The sequence below is a fragment of the Gymnoscopelus braueri genome (genome assembly GCF_963280865.1).
Source record: "Gymnoscopelus braueri genome assembly, chromosome: 12".
NCBI lineage: Eukaryota > Metazoa > Chordata > Actinopteri > Myctophiformes > Myctophidae > Gymnoscopelus > Gymnoscopelus braueri.
In genome coordinates, this window is record NC_137614.1 from 33,876,887 (window position 1) to 33,898,162 (window position 21,276).

Sequence of the window (21,276 nt, forward strand, 5' to 3'; positions counted from 1 at the left end):
AACACAAATTAAAGACTGTAAAGAGGGAACTAAAGTACTGACCTAGTGTCATATGAATTTGAACCATTTTGTTAAACCAAAAGGATGTTGTTAAAAGAGTTATCAGTGGTGTTGTGAGTAGATCCCAGCAGACAGTAAAATGTGATGAGGGAGCTCACCAACTATCACACACCTGGAACGCTGTCCTCCTGGAAAGCTGCACCCTGTGCACAGATAACACCAGAGGGTGACAAACATATACAGTAGGCTATACAGTATAAGCAGCAGCATACTGTATAGCTCACTGGCTGCTTGTATCAATCACACACAAAGAAGGCTGCAAGCAACACAATAAAAATTTCACGGTGAACTAGTTTTATTGGCTGACTAAATAAATAAAAAACATCAGCCAATTAACCATCAATTTTCTTGTAAATGAGTCAGGTTGAAATGTGTTTTTTCAAGTAGATTTTGTTGACATGGATGTCTCTCTCAGCCCCTCCCCTTCATGTGTTTTTTTTTGCATTAGACTTTGTGTGTCCTAATAAAAGATGGCCTCCTAGTTATATTATATATTATATGCCTTATAGCACTGACGAAGGTCCCAGGACTGAAACGTTTGCTTTTTAAATCACAATGAGCACCGAGCACACTATGAGCAATATATAAAATAAATAAAGTATATTTTCTTAAGTCTGTCTAAGGAGTTTTCCTTAATTTTTATGCAGGGAGCGAGTCTTTTTCTGACAGTTTTCCTTTATGTTTTTGAGACCACCGCACCTGCAGTCAACCTTGACCAAAGAACAAAGAATGGCGCAACAGTTTTCCCTGTTCTCCTAGTTATATTGACACAACATTAAAATGTCTGTAAATGATTAGTGTCAACATGAGTGGCTGTACTGTACAGTATTGTTACCTGCACGGTGAGGCCACAACTCGGACTATGTGAATCTGGGAAGGAAAACTTTGTCAAAGCCATAAACACGGAACCGAAATAAATGGAATGATTCCACTTCCATTTCTGTACTGAACTTATGGTAAGTACATGCTGATTGTGCATGTGTGTATGACAGTCAAATGTCATGTGACGCTGTAGCCTACTGTCTGGTGAAACCTAGATCACAACCCATGGTTATTTTATTACCCAAAGCCACAGTCTAGAATTAAACCTCAGTAGAATCTTTCTCTTTGAATTGCTATGTGAGCTGTGAATCAAGTAGGCATTTCTTCACTTGCATTCACTTTAGAGTGTTGATGTGGTCCACAGACAGAACAGTCGCTGTCTAATAAAAATAAACATAAAAAAAACATATTCCATAGCCCTGCCATATTCCAGACTGTTCTGTTATGATAGTAATCCCTCGATTACTATTACTTATACTCATATTTTCTTAATGTATAAAATGACTGCCACTTCGTGCGCACAGATGTCTGGGAAGGCAGGTGCCTTCATACCTGTGGCAAAAAGTATTTACAAAAAACTAATTTCTGGTTAATAAGTAACTATTAAGTCTGATCAACTCCTTGTAAGTGAAAATGTACCTGTCCAATAAAGATGTTCTGAATCTGAATGTCAACATAAGGACAATACATATAGCTACTGTATTACTTCAGCCACTGTGTGTGAAATCCCAACTCATTTTAGTGAGCCCACACCTCTATCGGTACTTTCCAATATTCTCATAATCAGATACGCTGCCCTTTGATCAGCTTCTCATATAGCATTATCATTTCTGTTGGCTATCTTTCAAAGCCAATCCCACAAAGAAACCTTTTACCCTCAACCTTAAACCTCGAACCTGTACATAATATTCATTTGTGAATGATTCATACAGAGATTCCACAAACAGTGGAGTGAGCATGGAGGTCTACATCTCAGTTACAAAGGTATAAAACAAACAAACAAACAAACAAACAAAAACACAGAATTGAAACCATTCCAGTATCTTTTCTGTGTGTATGGGTTGGTTTAAGTCTAATCTTTTCTAGTTCAGCCTACGCTATAACTAAAAGTGAAAGTTATGTCAGTGGATATACTTTCATTTTCTTATTCCCATATCAGAAATGGGATGATGAAGTTATTTTGTCAACAATTAAGCGTCTGTTATTATTTTTTTCCAGATATCCTGCCTTTGTTTTGGATTTTATCCCTACTTGATATTGCCATGATGAAAATGAAACCAAGAAAACAATGGAGTACTGGATTACTGGTGAATATTATTTTGTGCTTACTTACCTACACGTACATGCTCAACAATTGCACCATCAAAGAAATTTGATTTAAACCTGCATTCCTACATTAGCATCTACATCTACATTAGCTTTGAAAAGAGTTAATAACTTACTTCTACAAGGTTGTATTATTAAAGCACTACTTAGTAATACATCGACTGTTTATCTTAATTGTATTCTGATACATGCCAATGTGACTGACTTTTTTTCAAACAAGATTTCAAATGTTTTATTATGATTTTTATTAACGCAAGAACAATGGCTTCCATTGTAGCATGCCTTTATAGCATGCAAACTTTCCAAGAATAGAAAACATGCAGGTTCTATTAGCTTGGATTCTCCATTGATGATGTCATAGGCAGGTTTTTGAACTGTCCACAGCCCTCTGAGAGACAGATGAGGTAGACAAAAATGGTCATTATAATGAGCATTAATGAGGACCAATTATATGAAGATAGTTTAAAAAAAAACTCAAATGCAGGTCTTTTATGCAAATTTCCCCCAACTCTGACATTCTTTTGCAGATTAATCTGATTTCAGATCAACGCTGAGTGAATCTCAATTGAAGCCCGTCCATCTACATGTGACACACGTTATAGACACGTGTTTTCTTGTCTGCAACCATATTAACCACTTTCAACCTGGCATCCCTATTTTGAGCGTGTCATTATAGGCCAATTTTATATAATAGTGGATGTACAGTCGACCCTCAATTCCACCAAGGCTCGTGAAAATTGTAACAAATACTTTTTGGGGAAAAGTAACTGTATTATTACTCAAAACCTAATTTGTTATATCACTTGTCTCGTTACTTACCAACAATGGTTGTGACTGTGAGTCGATGTATTTTCTTGTCTGTAATTTCAAACTTGTGTGTTGTTTTTTGCAGTTGTATATCATGTTATGTAATGAGGGAAACATTGGGAAAGAGGGCTTGCTCTGTCCCTCCCTGAATTGGGGATTCATAAAGTACATATAATCATCACCGAATAACTGATTATCATTTTCATTTTCATTGTTCATAGATTTTTACTATCTATATCTACGTTGGACATGCCATCACGTGTCGCCGTGCAGAGTATAATATAGGGGAGGAATGCTGCCCAATGTGTTCCCCTGGTAAGAACAAACTGCATTTTTAAGAGATGTTTCTTTAGGGGGCAATATTTTGCATGAAAATGCCCAACACTGTTCTGGGTATCTACTGTCATTGCAGGTAGTCAGTTTATTTTTACCAGGTTGCCAAACCTGGTCTATATCTACACTCGCTAGTAGTCACTTTTTCCTCATTGGCTGGTCCTTTTGCGTGACTTTTTCCTCATTGGCTGGTCATTTAGCCAATGAGGGCTCAATGTCCTCTCAAAATATGGGACAAACAAACTATTAAAAAAAAAGTGTGGTTGTCGCCACCAAACAAACTATTGACTTGACTCCTCATACACACACACACAGTGCCGCCTCCAACAGCGACCCAGAAAAAGATAAGACAACGCACACAGGCCCTTACTGAGGCACACAAACTGATTTAGCTCAGTTCATAAACTATTTTATTATTACTTTTATTATTTACTATTTACTGCCATTTTGGCTGTTTTTGTTAGTCCACGAGCAAAAGGGTACAGGACCACGGGTCCATTTGGTTCCGCGCGGGGACGCTGGAGAGAGCGGCCCACTACCGTGGGGACTAGGGCCAAATCCTTTGAGTGAGGGGGAAGCTGGGCAGGGAACAGAATGGAATAATGTGAAACTCCTACATCTTGTTTACATAGGAGTACAATTATTTTGTTCTGGTTCCTCAGACATTGTAGCATCATTAATAGTAATAATAATCGTAATATACAACAACAGGGAGAATAGTCAAAGAGATACAGTACATAAGAAACAACAAGGGAAAAAAACAAGACAAGGAGTAATCACTGTCTGGTGAAAAGATGCAGCTGGCAACATCATGTGTATCGGAGGAGACACATGGTTTTCTACACCCTCCCGGGGGGAAACGGGAATATGGCATAATGGCTAAATTGGGAGAAAATGTAAAGAAATATTATGTATATTTATTTAATGCGATGCGAGAGTGCGAACTAGCCGACACAAACTCTGGACTCCTAGATCGCAGCCCTCCTATCCAGCACCAGTGTCCGGAGCTCTGCAGTGTTGCTAGCTCCTCTGTCATGACGTAATGTGTCTACGTAGGTCGTGCGCCTCTTTCCCCTCCTAGCTGTGACTTGGTTGGCTCGCACAATGTCAATTTGCTTGCCATCAGTTCCGGGTGCCTTACACAGTACTCAGCCAGCCTCATCTTTCTCTCCCTGATACTGTCCGTGATCCACGGAGACCTCCATAGCACATTTCTGAAGTGGTCGGCCCATGTGAGGTCATGTGCCATTCTTAGCATTCTTAGCATTCTTGGGTAGATGACATGCAGGGCCTTTTATTGCTGCATTGTGAGCGTCTATGTCTCGGCCTCATAGAGCAGTACTGATTCTTCTGTAGCCATGAACAGCCACATCTTGAGGTCATCTTCCATCTCAGATTTCCACACTTTCTTCATCCTGTTCAAGGCATTCCAGGCAAGTGCCCTCAGACCTTCAGATCCCGTTAATACTGAGATTTTCTTTTTTTTAATACTGAGATATATATTTGAAATCCATGACTACCTCGACCATCCCGCTGGCAGTAGCAATGGTTCTGTCATCTGTGTTGAACGCCATTACTTTTTGCGTGCATTGAGCTTGAGGCCGATCTTCCTGCACTCACATTTTTACTGCTAGTAGTAGTTCCGTTCTTTTCTCTGCTGTGTCCGAGACTAGGGCAATGTCATCTGCATAGTCAAGCTGAGTATTCCTCCCTGCCACTGATTGCGAGTCTCACAATCGACACAATAAATAGAAAGGGGGCCAGGATATCACCGACACCTACAAGTATCTCAAACTCCCAAAGTCTCACCATCATCGATCAGAACCTTGGCTTGAGTCCAACTATAGCTTGGTGCTATCATCTGCACCATTTTGTCCAGAGCTCCATGAATGTGAGAACATGAGTTTCCCCCGGTGTATGGTGTCCACTCCCTGACACTTAACAGTGTCCTCCTCAGAGCCACATAACCATTTTGTTTCTCAGCAAAGAGTCAAGAGCTAAGATGGTCTAAAAATATATGTTTTTATGTTTTATGTTTATGTTCTAAAACATTTTTATTCATGTCATATATTACACTACATAAATATGTAAATCTTCCCCCACTAAGATACTGTATGTCACGAGGAAAACTTGAGAGATATCTGTTTCCATTAGGGCGGATTGAATTTAACCACTTGAACCCCTTCTGGGGGGGAACATTCACCAAAAATACGAATTTAACCATTTTTGGTGAAGAGGTTGGTGTAGATAGAAAAAGAAAGTACAAGTACAGAGCAACTCAGGTCCGTTTTACTAAGTATAGCTGGGTCTCTAAGTGGTTAAACTGAAGTGATATTGATGAATTCCAAATATTATCAAAGTATTCCGCCTCACCCCTGGACTTGTGTTTAAAGTTGAGTAATAAAAAAGGAAGTTGATAAACTATCAAATGAAAGGTGTACATTGTGTCCAACAGGAAACCGGGTTCACAAACACTGCACAGAATTCTCCAGTACCTCCTGCATACCGTGCATTGAAGGAACCTTCCTGGATCAGCCTAATGGGCGTACACAATGTTTTCCATGTACCAACTGTGACACAGGTACATTTTCTGTGAATGTTAAAGTTTAATACTAATTGGCTGAGCTGGTCTTATAGCAGTAGACTAAAATGCAATCTGTGCCAGTCTGGGCGCGCATTCATGTGAAATGAGCTTCTGTTGAACCCCGCGGGCATCATGGCAGGCATGCCCAGGCGTGTTCCTCGCTCATATTTATGTTTCTACAGTGTGGTACTTAAGGGGAGAGCCGTCTAGAAGAATGTTCGTCTATATGTCACTGATTATGTATCTCCCCAAAAGTCTGTTTGTGTCTGTCTGCAGCTAATATTGCAAGAGCACTATTTTTCAAATCTTTTTTTTTTTGTGAATTTATAACCTCAGATCCCACACAGCTGGCCTCCAAGTCAATATTGCCCAAATATGGAGTTCCACCCACCCATGTGCAGTGCACTCCTCTGAGCGCCCCCAGTCTTTATTTGTGTTGACTCTGTTTCTGTTGTCTTTTCTTTTCTTTTCTTTCTTTCTTTTCCTTTCATCATTAATTTATGCTGTACTCCTAAAATGTAAAAATCCAGTAAACATGTGCTGATGTAAAATCAGTAACTTCTATTTAATGTAATTAACAGGTGGTTTGAAAGTGAAGAGGCCTTGTACAACCATATCAGATGCAGTTTGTGAACCACTAGAGGGATTCTACTGTGTAGAAGACAAAAGAGACGATGGTTGTATTGAAGCACAGAGACACGACACGTGCAAACCTGGTCAATATATCAGCCAAAGAGGTTGGCCTAATTTAAAATTAACTAGAAAAGGGCTTGTATTTCTGGCAGTCTTTTATGTAAGAAATTGAAGCCAATAACAGTAAACAGTGTATGGAATATCAAAAAGCAGTTTGATGCTCATTGCATGACTCCTGAGATCATCTGTACCTAATTTGGTTAAATAAATCATATTTCTGTAACAAACAGTGACATTTGTTGCAGTTGTGACGCCCCCTAGGTCTAAGTGAAATCACTTTTGGCTCTGTTTTTTAAGAGACCCCTCAATGTGTGATTCAAATTTGGAGTCAAATGGATAATGCTTTCATGATTTTGAGCATTTCTTTGTAAAATAGACCCTTCCTGTAAACTTTGGGAGCCAATTATAGCCATCGGAATGGAATATGAAAAATCTGTGTGATACATTACCACATGACATCAGAGATAATAGTGATTTGTGTGAGTTTAGGACAAAAGATGGAGGAGTACTAGCAAAAGTGTGTTGTGAAGAGAATGCAAAATTGCAGGCAATCTGGATAGGTGGAAATGGGCGTGGCCTATACAGGGAGTTATGTCACGATCCAGGAATCCATGGAAAATAATATTTTGATTGTAAGACCTATGGCTGAACAGTTATAGACCAAAGGCTGTGTTACAGAACAGGCAAAAGTCTGTAGGTGCTGTGGAATAAAATCCCAGATAATATAAATGTCTCAAAATGCAGTTTTTGGACAGTAATTTCCAAACGTGAACTGCAATATGTACTGGAAGTTCTGTCATGTTGTTGTTGTTGTTGTTGTTTTTTTGGGGGGGAGGGTCTCTAACGTGAATACAAAATAGATTGTATTGTACTTTAATCTATTGACTGATCTACTGATCTGGTTTCAATGTATGTCATGTATATTTGTATAGGAACATCCTCTACAGATACAGTGTGTACTGCCTGTACTGGGGATACATATTCAAATGGTACATTTACAAGTTGTCAACTTCATACAGTGTAAGTGTAACTTACAGAAGAGCCTAATCCAACCTTCATCATACAAAATCATAAAATAGACATGAACCAATTAACATGTTTCTTCTCTGTTATTCCAGCTGTGAATCTATTGGACATCTAATAAAACCAGGGAGCCACTCAAGTGATTCTACATGTGGAGAAGGTTCTAATTCAACAACAACAACAATCACAATAACAATTGTTGTCACTGTTGTTATTCTGATGGTGATTCTGCTGCTTATTATCATGTTATTATGTTACTACAGAGGTAAGCGTAAATTTAGGAAAACTTGATGTTTTTATAGACAGTCATGCGTTCTGTAAAATTGTGACATTGTATTTGAATAAACTGACGGTTCTCATTGTTTTTCTATAGGAAGGGGAAGGAGAATAAAGGTTCCACAACAGGTTTGTTTTCACATACTCTTCTATTTAACACTGTTTACAAGAGCTTACATGTACATCAGGGGTGAGCAACTTTTATGAAAATATCCACCCTCACTCCAGGGGGGCACATTAATATGCATCTGACTGCACTCTCACCAGTAGTATACTGTAAACCCCATCACTCAAATAGTCCATAATAGTCACAAATGACATATTAAAGGGATATTACTTATTATTATTCAGGGCACTTATATTACATTTATGAACAAATAAAAAAAATTAAAGTTCCTATAAAAGTTTTCATAGGAAGTGTTACCAGTTATCTTGTATAAAGTGTTATAAATTCAATAAAATTGACAGTTTGACTTGGCTTGCATTTGATAAACACTGCTGAAGAATGTTGCTGAAAATTGTTGAACATGTCACAATGTCAATGTAAATATAGTTTTATATGGGTGCCCTCATCACAGCTGTGTTTCTCACCCAGTGAGCAGCTAGAGATCAAAGTGCAACATTGAAGATCAAAGTAATCCAGCGCACACAAGGAGAGTTCAGATCAACTTTTAGCTGAATTCAGATATAATAATTTGTATATAACAACATGTTTCACATGAATATTGATCTGAACACTCCTGGTGTGTACTGGTTTACTTTGATCTTAAATGTAAATATAGTTTTTTTGGGTCGATAGAAAATACACTTCAACCAACAATCTATTAGCTTATTAATGATTCCGTCTACATGAAAGTTTTACAAAACAGATGATCGATTGATAAACATTTTAATACATTTTATCTTCATTATTTAAATTATTTAATTCAATGGATTATACAGTACGTGTTGCATGCTGATGCAGAGTAAATCCTGTGTTGCAGAATCAACACCAGCTTCAAATACATAGCCTACAGCTTCAAGTTTACCGGCCCCCTGACCCGACAGGTTAAAGATGCAACAAATTTGGGGCCTTGCACCTCTTCGGCATGGACCTCTTCGACATTGTGACGTATACTAAGGGATGTTAATCTGCTGGTCTTTTGTGACCTCATCAATGAACTGCAGTTACTGCTCACAACTTATGATAATGATTCACTTGTAATATCAGCGCCAGCGACCAGTATTATTCACATAACAGCAACATCACTGACTTTTTTGCACCTTAATCATGTATAACGCATTGACTTTTTTTGTCTTTTATTGTGCTTTTTTTTTTTTCTCTAAGCACCTTAACGTCCATAAGTATATCATGCACAGTATACATTGCTGCTATGCTCAGGCACCTTCGTCGTATTTTTTTATCTCAGGTACTAGTGTAAATATGTAGATAACTTGTTTGGCTTTTTTGTTGTTCTCTTGTTTGATCTCCTTCCCACTTGCCCCCCCCCACCCTTCTTCTTCCTCCCCCTCTTCTTTTTATGGAAGCAGCCCATAAATGCATTTTCTTATCTAGATCTTGGACACATAGTTTCAAGTAAACGTGCAAGATTTTGAAATCAATTCTAGACAAAGAAAGACAATGATAGAGACAGTTAGAGAGAAAAAGGTGGATAAAAAAAGGAGAAAGAAAGAGATGGGGTGAATGAATGTGTGAGCCACCCAGAGGAGCCAGCATGTGATACATACCAGGTTAAACAGTGGAAGGTAGATAAAGGTTTCAGCATGAACCATACAGTATAGCTATAATTCAATGTTCCACATCTGTGCAGACAGGGCATATGAATTTGGACCATTCAGTTAAGTAACATGTTTATGGTTGAACTTAGTCAAGTACAAGATGTGACTGTTCCAGTAGGAACTCACTTTCACTTTCTTTTTTCCCTTTGTTTTTGTACATTGGAACTGAAATGAAAGTATATTACATGCTGTTACACAGAAGCGACCTGGTATGCTACTGGTGTCATATTTTAATCAAAAATATAGATAATACAGTTCTTGTAGATGAATTGGCAGAGTCTAAGATGCCACATGATCTTACAAAACCGCAATGTATTGTGAGACTGAATTTCACAACTTGTTATACAAACTTTTTCACTTTGTAGCCTGAATTATTTTATTATTTTATACAGCAGTGCAAAAAGATATCACATGCCAGATAGTGTCTGCACTGTACTGAACTGTTGTTTACCGAGCAGTTAGTCTACATCACTTTATCCATCATCTTATCCATCAATATACGGTAGGCGGGTTGACAGCTGTGGCTGCAACCACAGCTGTCAACACAATGGATTTATTTCCCGCAAATTGTCATTGTAACTCAAGACAACTGAAATGTGCATGGATACGCTAATTCTCTGTTTTTCATTGGATTTCCATTGTCTGAAATTGTCATTCCTGAGCACGATAAATAAAATAAATACTACATAATTACTAAATTATTAAGTATTCTTATATTCTTCATAATGATAATGCAAATTAAATTCTATGTTGCAATGCATAATTAAATGAGAATAATTATAGCAATTATGACAATACAACATGAATCCTTATTAACTAATGGTTCAATAGCATCTGATTCCATTAGATTGAATCACATACAGCAGTCCACACATGGCTCCCATGTATACGGCTGACTACTATAATAAATGTACAGTATGTTATACTCGGTGCACATTAAACATGGTAAATGAGTGCAAATGTAAAAGAGTGCAAATATTAAGATGAACTTTTTTTAGATGTTCTTTTAGTTTTCATTGAATGCAATGGGAAACCAAATGCACTTTGAGGCTTCAAATGCTAAAAAGCCACAATGAAGGTGAGTTTAACAGACTGTTTAACACAGATTGAGCTTTTTCGCCTACATTGTAGGTCTCGCCGCCTTCATCAAATGACCATTGAGCTTGAACTTGTGATTAATTAGTGATGCCCCCACAGTCTCACAGACGCAGTGGGGTTCCCCCATGATTTGCTTTAATGAATGTAAATGTCCATTAGTTGAAATAGGCTACTCACAGGTCATGGTAAAAGGCTCCATTTGGTAACATTTGTAGAATATCAGTGATAGCTTTATTTTCCCCTAGTAAATACCGGTCCATATCTATCGGTCAGATGTGAATTAATTACATCAATAAACGGAGGAAGGAAACGTATTATAATAGTATTTGGGTTTATTCCAGAGAAGAGATCTTAAAAGCGTTGGAAAAGTATGGTTCCAGATATATTCTTCTGACATTAAAACAGAGATACAGAGTTTTATACACATAACGTGGGGTTACGCCTTTCGTCATCACGTCAGCCGTCAGCCGTCAGTTGTGTCTCGACTGGTTCCGTTTCCTGGACAACCAAGGTTGTGGTATCATTTATGCACAATGTTTATAACAACAAACAACAAACAACAAACAAGTGTGGTAATGAGGTTAACCTGCTATCTAATATTGTTGACATAGAAGAAGGAGCCCATCAGACCAAAACAACATTGCAGGTTGCCTGAGAGGCACAGACACTTTTAACCATATTAACACATACAAAAGGAAAATGGTTCACTTTAGATCCATCAGAAAATGGTACAAAAGGAGACCCATCAATCAGAGTTACAAATAGATAAATGAGCACTGAAGATTTTACTGTGTAAGCTAGATGAGACTTAAGCACATAGCGTAGTGAACTATGGTTTACATGTGCAGTGTAGTGAGAGTGAGAGACAGACAGACAGACAGACAGACAGACAGACAGACAGACAGACAGACAGACAGACAGACAGACAGACAGACAGACAGACAGACAGACAGAGACAGAGACAGATGGAGAAAGAGAGGAGAGACACAGTTTGACGCGAAAGCAGTGTGAGTATTATATCAAGAGTTTTTCTCTCCACTGAGCACCCCTCTCTAGATTATACATGTGGTTGAGTGTAACACCCTTTCTGATATTATCTCAATGTGTCATCATTTGCGCATTCACACTGTGGTGAACCACGGGCACAATATGATGCACTGGTACCTGCATAATTTCAATTTCAGGCACTGCAACTGATGGAGGAAAAACATCTGCTCTTGAAAGTTCATAATGAACTGAAGCCTTCCCCTTAGTAAAGAAGACGCAAAGACAGTTAGTATACTTTATGCAGATAAGTAAATAAAAGCTATAAACCCTTTTCACATTTGCTTCGTAATATGTAATGTTTTCACGTTTTAACAATTAAAGGAGCATTTCTAGTAGATAACAGTAGCAAATTTTGAAATTTGCACCCTATGGCCAGAAAAATATAGAAGTATGTGTGTTTGACTAGGGTTTGACTGAACTGCTGCATTACTACAATGACCATAATGCTTTGGGGCACTGCCCTTCCTTGTGGGGAGGGGAGGCTGCATGGGGGTGTGGTCTACATTGTAGTCAGGAAATAAGGTGAGATAAAGAGACTATGAGTCAAATGACTCATAGTCTCTGAGGATATGGATACAAATCTAAAAATAAAGATAAAACACAAAAAACACACCAGGATCATGTTTATGGGTCCTAGACCTAGATAATAATAGGGGTTTGATGCAAAATCGGCGAAATGTCCCTTTAAAGGTGCAGTAAGTATAAACATATTTTTTTTAAGTGTTAAAAAGCTCTATTCTGATATTAATCATTGCTAAAAAAAAGTGTTTGTTCAGTAACAGGGGTCTCCCCGTCTCTCTAGCTCTTTAATAAAGAGAAAATACATGTTCATTGCAGGAGAGAGAACTCATACAGGATACAGAATAAACTGGATGAACTTGGAAGTGATGCCAATTGGATGCCACAAATATGCAGACAAAATTTGAACTGGAACACTATATAATTGGAGCTGATAAATTGGTTGAAATTGACAACCCACCTGAAAATGTATTTTGAGTTTATTAAAGAGATGGAGAGATGGGGAGACCCCTGTTATTGAAATATAATATATAATCTGCAGCAATGACTACCTAGAGCTTTAACCTTTTCACACAAAAAAAGTTAATTTGCTATTTATTTGATACTTTTAAGCTTTTGCTGTTACTTTGTAATAGCTTTATTGGGAAGAACTATTATTTATAATATTTCCAATCAACTTGCTTCCCTGAGTCAAACATGGTTTACGAAGGCTAATAATGAATATCTTAATTGTGTGTGTGTGTGTGTGTGTGTGTGTGTGTGTGTGTGTGTGTGTGTGTGTGTGTGTGTGTGTGTGTGTGTGTGTGTGTGCTTGCGTGTGTGTGTGCACGAGCGCGCCACGTGCGTGTGTGTGTGTGTGTGTGTGTGTGTGTGTGTGTGTTTGTGCGCGCGCGTGCGTGTGCGTGTGTGTGTATTTCCATTCAAGGAAAATAACCAATGATGTTCACGAGACGTCGCGTCACCAGACCTCTCCTTTTCCAAAGGGGACTTTGCGCACAATCCGAAATGCCTGTTTTCTCCTCCGTGGTGGTGGAAAGCCTGATCCGGTCTAGAACCCGCCTACCGTATCCGGCATTTTGCACCCACACATACATGCACGTATATATCCGTATCCGCTCCGGACACAGACCGGATGCCCACAATTAGCTACCATAGGGCTGACGCAATCCAACATCCAACCCAGAATGGCGGATGATCCAGAACAATTTATTTATCGTGAGAACTCGATATACCCATATACCGCATTGATGCCTTTTCCACGGTAAACCTTTATTTTCTCAATGTGTTTGAAATAAGCCTTTTTTGTGTGATGATGAATACAAACCCAAAAATGATATTCAGATAAAGTAATGTTTGAAACTTTCTCCTGGTCAATATTTGCGGTTAGCTTACTTTCGGTTTCAAATGCAATATAATGCATTATACAGGGTTCAAGCTGAGGTCGCTGGGGTCCGCAACGGCGACACCATGCCTCACGTAAATTATATTTACTTTATTTTATTATTTCATTATACCAAACTGCCTTTCAACAGTTCAACTATTATGCCATAGTGAAAATAAACGAGATATCCGAGTGTAGTGCCCCGTAAAATGGCCACAACAGCTCTGCCGATTGAGCTCAGCTCAGGCACTGTAGGTTGTGCGACGGTTTGCTCAAGAGTGGGCGACTGGGGTTCGATCCCAGCTTGGCGCGAATCACTATACTTAATAACATGGGTAGACTGACTGGTGGGGGCGGTACTGGCAGAACTGTTGCATTAACACAACTGTCTTGTTCTGTGATCAAATAGTTCCTGCCTTGTCTATTTCCACAATACCCTTGAAACCTGCTCCTGTTTGTCCAGCTTTCAACTCCCTCCATCATGTACTTTATTCTGTATTTCCAGCAGTTAACAAGAATGTTGTACTGTTTCTGGTGCATGGCAGTGTTCACAACGTCCAGGTTGGTGTTTCCCTATAATGTGGAGAGTTCAGTTCAGGTTACTTACCAATTCATAGTCTGGTCATTACCATCTCCTCTCTCCTATACTCCCTCACTGCAAGCAACTTAGATGCTATAATGCAGCTTAATGCGATCTGGCATGATGGCATCTAAGTTGTAATACCAACCCTTGACAGCCCATTCATCCATTCAGAAAAGTCCTATCTGATTTTATTAAACCACGTAACAACTCACCAATATTACAGCTGTTCAGAAAGCTTGGGTTATATCCTCTTTGTAGTAGTTTTTGTTTCATAAAAATTTAAAATCCACTGCAGACATGTTATGATGATACTTTCTGTCAATAAATTCCATGCAGTGATTATTTTTCAAGTGTTCAAGGTTTGGAAGCGCTCATTGAAAATTTCTCAACGGTCCTGCGTACCACCTGTTGCACATAACGCAGGAAGCAGCCGGATGTTGGCGTTTAATGTGTTATTGAAAATGAATGCTTCCAAACTCGAACACTTAATCACTGTACAGAATTTATTGTCAGAAAGTGTCATTGTAACATGTCTATGGTGAATTTTTATGAAAAAAAAACTTGACAGATACAAAGAGGATATAACCCAAGCTTTCCGTACAGCTGCAATATTGGTGAGTTTAACGTTGTTTAATACAATCAGATAGGACTTTTCTGAATGGATGAATGGGCTGTCTACTCAAGGGTTGGTATTGCAACTTATGCCAGATATTATAGTATTATAGAATCTAAGTTGCTTGCGGCTAGATCCCTCCGCTGTTCCCCTGCCCCCTGCAATTTACATAATGTTTTCATTTGGATGTTTTTGTGTAATAAGCCTTATTGGATGCAGTGTATTATTGCAATGCAAAATAAATATAATGACATGCACTTATGCGTCACTGAATGTACACCATGGGGTAATACATTGTTTTGGATGTTATGTTTTTCTCCAGATATCCCACCTGTGTTTTGGATCCCTACTTGATGTTGCCATTAGTTGTCATTTAACAACTCATATGAAATGTTGAGAAAACCTTGGCTGATTGGAGCGTTATTGGTAATATTGGTGTGGAAACCCTCTTGATCTCACACACACACACACACACACACACACACACACACACACACACACACACACACACACACACACACACACACACACACACACACACACACACACACACACACACACACACACACACACACACACACACACATACACACACACACACACACACAACTTCACATAATAAATTAATAAATTAATCAACTATTTCTAGATTTGTTGTTTAGTGTGGTGGTTAGTTTATGTCTTGTTTCATATGGAAGTTGGAAATATCTAATCAAGGTTTTGCTTCAAATAATATTGACACATTATTTGTAAATAACTACAGCTCACAGTTTTGATGAGATTCAACTTCAAGCAATAGAAACCAACCATATATTAAACGAAAGGGCTGATACTCAGGACTATAAAATAAATAAATAGAAACAGCTCACTGTGCTGTAAAATGATCACCAGTTGGAAATAATTACAATTCAGTTATCTATTGAAAACTGTCTATCTCCACTGTTCATTACATGGCTCAACCATGACCCTTAGTGTCACAAATGGGTATTACAATGGTGCCTCCACAGTAAGTACAGTGTAAAAGATACTGAAGCTTTGTCCCATATCTATTAATGCTTGGCCATGTCTTTTGTCTATTAAGGTCTGTCAGTACGCCCATCCATGTTATGTACATCAGTCTGTATGTCAGTACAATTCTGTCCCTGTCTAGCTTTGTTCTGTGTGCTTTGTCCTACATGTTACAACAAACAACTTCACATATACCTTTATATTATTTTTATTCAAAATATCCAGTACTTTATGATGCAGCCTTGTTGATTGACATTTCTAGCTTTGAAATATTTTAACACCATATCTTTGCTGAGGTTTTATTAAAGACACAAAATTGAATCACTGAACGTGTATCATATTTTCATTGTTCGTAGATTCTTATAATGCTTATCAGAGTTGGATGTGCTGTCACCTGTCGCCCGGCAGAGTACATTATAGGAAATGAATGCTGCCCAATGTGTTCCTCAGGTAAGAGCAAACAGAATTTTTAAGAAATATTTATTTGTGGGGCAATATTTAGCATGAAAACATCCAACACTACTTATTTTGTGAATCTGCTGTCATTGTAGGAATTCAGGTTTTTACTATTCCTTTGCCATGGGAAATGGTATTGTTACATGTTAACGTAAATGTTGACTTCAGTTTTCTATATAATAGTGTAGTGAGAAGAACTACACTCGCCCCTAGGTTTGACTTCTGTAAATGTGTTCTACAAAATGAACTAAAATGTTATATCATCATTAAAAGTTATTTTTATGTTTAAAGATGTTATGTAAAAAGGCAGTTGATAAACTATTAAGTTAAATTAAATGTGTACATTGTGTCCAACAGGGAACCGGGTTTATAAACATTGCACAGAGTTCTCCAGTACATCCTGCATACCATGCATTGAAGGAACCTTCCTAGATAAGCCTAGTGGACTTAAACTATGTTTCTCATGTGCCAACTGTGATGCAGGTATATTTTCTGTTAACATAAACTTATTATGAATGCTAATGGTCTTATACAGCTGGTTGTTCAGAGGGACAACATTCCAAAGTCTTGTGCTAAATTAATCGGGGCATTTCTACATACATATATGAAAGCGATTGAATTCTAGCTCTTACTACATATAATACTTTATTAACTGAGATGTCTTTGAGTTCTTTTTTGTTTATTTCCATTTTTCTTTCTTTGTCTTGTCTCTGGTTATCAATATTGTCACCAAGCGGGCTTTTGTGTTTTTTGTTCTCTTCATCAATTTCTGCCGTACACTTGACTGGAAAATATAAAAACTTAGTAAACAAAAGACTGTTGTAAAATCTGTAACTTCTATTCAATGTAATTAACCGATACTGGTAAAATCTGTAACTTCTATTCAATGTAATTAACAGGTACAGGTTTGAACGTGAAGAGGTCTTGTACAACAACATCAGATGCAGTGTGTGAACCACTAGAGGGATTCTACTGTGTAGAAAGAAGAGAGGATGGTTGTATTGAAGCACAGAGACACGACACGTGCAAACCTGGTCAATATGTCAGTCAAAGAGGTTGGTCTGATTTAAGATAAATAAATACATGATAGGGATAATTCAGGATTTAAGAAGCCAGTGTGATTTATCAGGACCTGGGAATCATTTCTGGAAATCCCAAAGCTCTTGTGTTTTGGGAAATTTAAATAAAAACATATAGTATCACAAGCAAAAACTAAGTATAGTTAAAAAATAAAATAAAAAGCATTTGAAAGACTGTGAGATTTTAAAGAGGAATTATCTTCTGCTTCTAATTAGGGATGTGACCAATCAGGATCTTTGGCATTAATTGAAAAAACAAAAAACACATAATGTTTTGAATTTGTGTCAAATCCCTAATGTTTATAAGTGATGATGTAAAAAATGTATTTACTTGACAATTCCTAGTCATGTCTGTTCATAGTTACAATAATAATGTGTTGTTTATCTTGTTGTTGAAATGTCGGAGGGAGGACGCTGAGCAGCTCACCTTAATTATGCTGAAATCGTGCATCCTCCATGACTGCATAAGGCTGCAAATGTTTAGCTATAAACCGCTATAAACCCTCCAATGTTCTATTTATGGAGTTTCTTTTTAAATGCAATGAGGATAAGGCAATAATATGTATGTACATATTTACATACATACCTTTTTTATTACGCAATAATATAAAATAAAATAAAACTTAAAACGTATAGGTTTTCCCCTGGTAGGCAGTGTACTGTATAATAGAATGACATAATGTTAAAGAAGTCTGTCATCCCTAACAACCTATTGTTTTATAGTTTTTTTTTTACCTGAAATGCCCACCATGCATTACAGTTTTTGGAAACGTTTTGCCAATATGAAGCTGAATATGTTGCCTTTCTGTCTTATGTTATGATTGTGATCTTTGTTGTTTTACCCAGTTGTAACATGGTGACGCCATGATTGGGAATACTGTTCTGGTTTCATTGTGTGTCATATTTGTACAGGGACATCATCTACAGATACTGTGTGCATGGATTGTACTGGTGATACATATTCAAATGGTACATTTACAACTTGTCGACGACACACAGAGTAAGTGTAATTTACAGAAGAGCCTAATCCAAAGCTCATTTAAAATTCTAATCTTCATCACACAAATGTATAAAATGTACATGGACCAATTACAATGTTTCTTCTCTGTTTTCCCAGCTGTGAATCTCTTGGATTTCATTTAATAGAACCAGGAAATAATTCAAGTGATTCTACATGTGAAGAGACTTCAAATTCAAAAACAATGGTTGTTGTTACTGTTGTGGTGGCACTGGTGATTATAGCATCATCCATAGGCGTATATGTATGGTTTCAGCATATGTACAAATCTAAGAAAGCTTGTTATTGTACAGCAGATTCAGAAGGGAGACAGAAGATTCCACAACAGGTTTGTTTTCCAACACTTCTATTTAACATTTACAAGGACTTACAAGTACATGGATGGCAAACTTTATATTTAAAATGCTTTCTTTTATGACGTTTCCTCCCCATTTGGGATTGTATTTCTATTTTCAAGGACACACAGGAACCCTCACAACCAAATATGCAGGTAAGATGTCACTGAACCCATGTAAATATATAATGACCAAAGAATGAATGAAGAAAGATTTCTCTCTAGAAAACTAATATATATTTTTTCACAGATTTAAAGCATCTTTATCTCCAACACCCACAAGCACAAATGTCTTCCTAACGCCACACTGTAAATGTGCTGTAAAATCCAGTACTCAATAGAAGTTGGATGCCGGCATATTTTCTTTGTAGTTTTAGTTGTGTTCCACGCTGATGACAGCACCATGCTTCAACAGTCCTCAACATACATACAGTACTCCATATGGATATAACTAAGTACAGCATGTCTAGCATACTAACTTCCAGAGCTCTTGAGACAAAAAAACAAGCCTGGATTCAAAGGTATCAAGCTTCAGAGGATTATCTATTGCTGTCAATGTTGATATTTAACCTGCAAAATTCTTGCCATTGTTGATCTAGATGGAATAACAGTTTTTCCAATGTTACTAACTTTTACATCAGTCATGATCCATTAAGTGTTATATGTGGATACATGTGTGTTTGAGTGTGTGTGTGATTATTCAAATTAACATTAAAATACAAAATTGAATACAGAATACACCTTATAGCTGTTTGTTATTGCGAAACCTGTGGTCATCTTCTAATCTAATCATATGCTACAAGTTTCTCATGGTACTAATCAGTGCAAGTCTTTTAAAGTGCTTTTACTCCAGGAAGTCTCATAGTAACTGAAATTGTCATGACACTGGTGGGGATGGGGAATAGAACTGAGTCAAAAGAATGGATTTAAAGTACAAAGGGACTCCAACTGTCTGAGTTGCTCCAGTGCCTTCATTCTTTTTAATGGATTTTTCAGTTTTTGGCTCAACGTCACTGCAGAAGTGCTGACACTGCTGTTTTTGATCATCTAGTTGCACTAGGTGTCATGGCTCTTTTTTACGCCACAGCAGTGCAATGTATGCATGTGTGTGTTGAGGCATGGATATCGGGACCTGTGTCAGCCCACCCATCACTTTTCCGTGCCCACCCAAAATGTCAATCCTGGCACCAATACAGATTACTAAAGGATTATTTTCTGTAAAATGCTTGTCAGATGAAATGCTCTGTTGGATGCATTTATTTTTAAGCTTTATTTTTTTATGTAAATTGCCCAAAATGTCAATAGCATGCGTCACCACCACTGGTAACACACACAACCATTAAATATATCTGCCGTTATATCATATATCATGCTTAACCACCTACCAGAACCAGCATTTGTATCTAACCAGTGTTAACCTCAGCCTTCCTCACCATAATGTGGGTCCATGTCCCACCCTAAACCTTGACCTTTCACCCCTTTGTGTTATTTATTCTTCCTACTCTGTTTATATTCTGTGAATTGGATTTGATGTAACTGCTAGTTATGTAACCTTATCACCATGCCCCTTACCCTATGCCTGGTATATATCTAACCCGGCCTTCACCTTTATCTTTCTGTATTTTGTATGCATGATATTCTTATAGAATCTGCAACACAATGTTGACCCAATTAACAGTTTGACTTAATAAACTAAATGTAATTTTGCGTGGCTGCTGGCTGGTACACTTTTTCATCATGGCATCTCACTGCTTTAATTTTCACTACCCACTTTAAGTAAATAGAGTATGACAAGGCTGTAGTTTGTCAGAAAAAAAAGATCATCTTGTATGGCGTTACTTTGGTTACTCAACCAACCTGCATACATCTCAGTGGAGTTTATAAGAACAGATGCACCACACACTAGTAAGGTCGGTGTAAATACAACAGAATAACAGCGTCACCTAGAGGCCGCCAGGATGAAGTGGATGATATTGTACAACTCCAGTCCACAGCTCAAACCACATGGCATCATGACCGTCACAAAGACTATAAACTTTAACAGACAGGAGCTTGTAGGAAAGCTGTGATCGTTTCAGACAGAACACATTGCGGAGTGTATCGCGAGTATTTAAAAAAAATATGGCAGCCAAATATATATTAAGCGTGCCAACGTGTCGTCACCAGCAGAAGGGGCAAATCAGCCTGCGGGGGCGAGGCATTGGGCGTGGCATTGGGCAATGTTAAGTCAACCTGGTTTTTACCCCTCAAAGATGTCCGCAGCTACAAAAAGACACTTGTTGACGCCCCCTTCAGGATTTTTTGGTACACCTAATACTGAAATCTGCTATTTCCATAATCCACATAGCCAGTGGTTCTCAACCGTTTCAGGCCGTGACCTCCAAAATAATCAGGGGACCCCCCCCCCCCACCCTGACAAGCACTTGGGATATAAGAA

The 21,276-nt window shown here is 38.0% G+C and overlaps 1 protein-coding gene across 1 annotated transcript; it reads left to right on the top strand.

Annotated features, from left to right (window-relative positions):
• Nucleotides 1-923: 923 nt before the first annotated feature.
• LOC308096508 (uncharacterized protein) lies at nucleotides 924-20,487 on the top strand. The gene is made up of 17 exons (XM_080443928.1): nucleotides 924-1,016; nucleotides 1,815-1,866; nucleotides 2,101-2,189; nucleotides 3,237-3,330; nucleotides 5,804-5,933; nucleotides 6,515-6,669; nucleotides 7,558-7,645; nucleotides 7,744-7,913; nucleotides 8,022-8,053; nucleotides 15,311-15,370; nucleotides 16,309-16,402; nucleotides 16,766-16,891; nucleotides 17,308-17,463; nucleotides 18,400-18,487; nucleotides 18,605-18,833; nucleotides 18,963-18,995; nucleotides 19,090-20,487. Exons 1-17 carry the CDS (start codon nucleotides 1,014-1,016, stop codon nucleotides 19,093-19,095), a joined length of 1,605 nt encoding a protein of 534 aa, XP_080300054.1. The 5' UTR covers nucleotides 924-1,013; the 3' UTR covers nucleotides 19,096-20,487.
• Nucleotides 20,488-21,276: the final 789 nt, after the last annotated feature.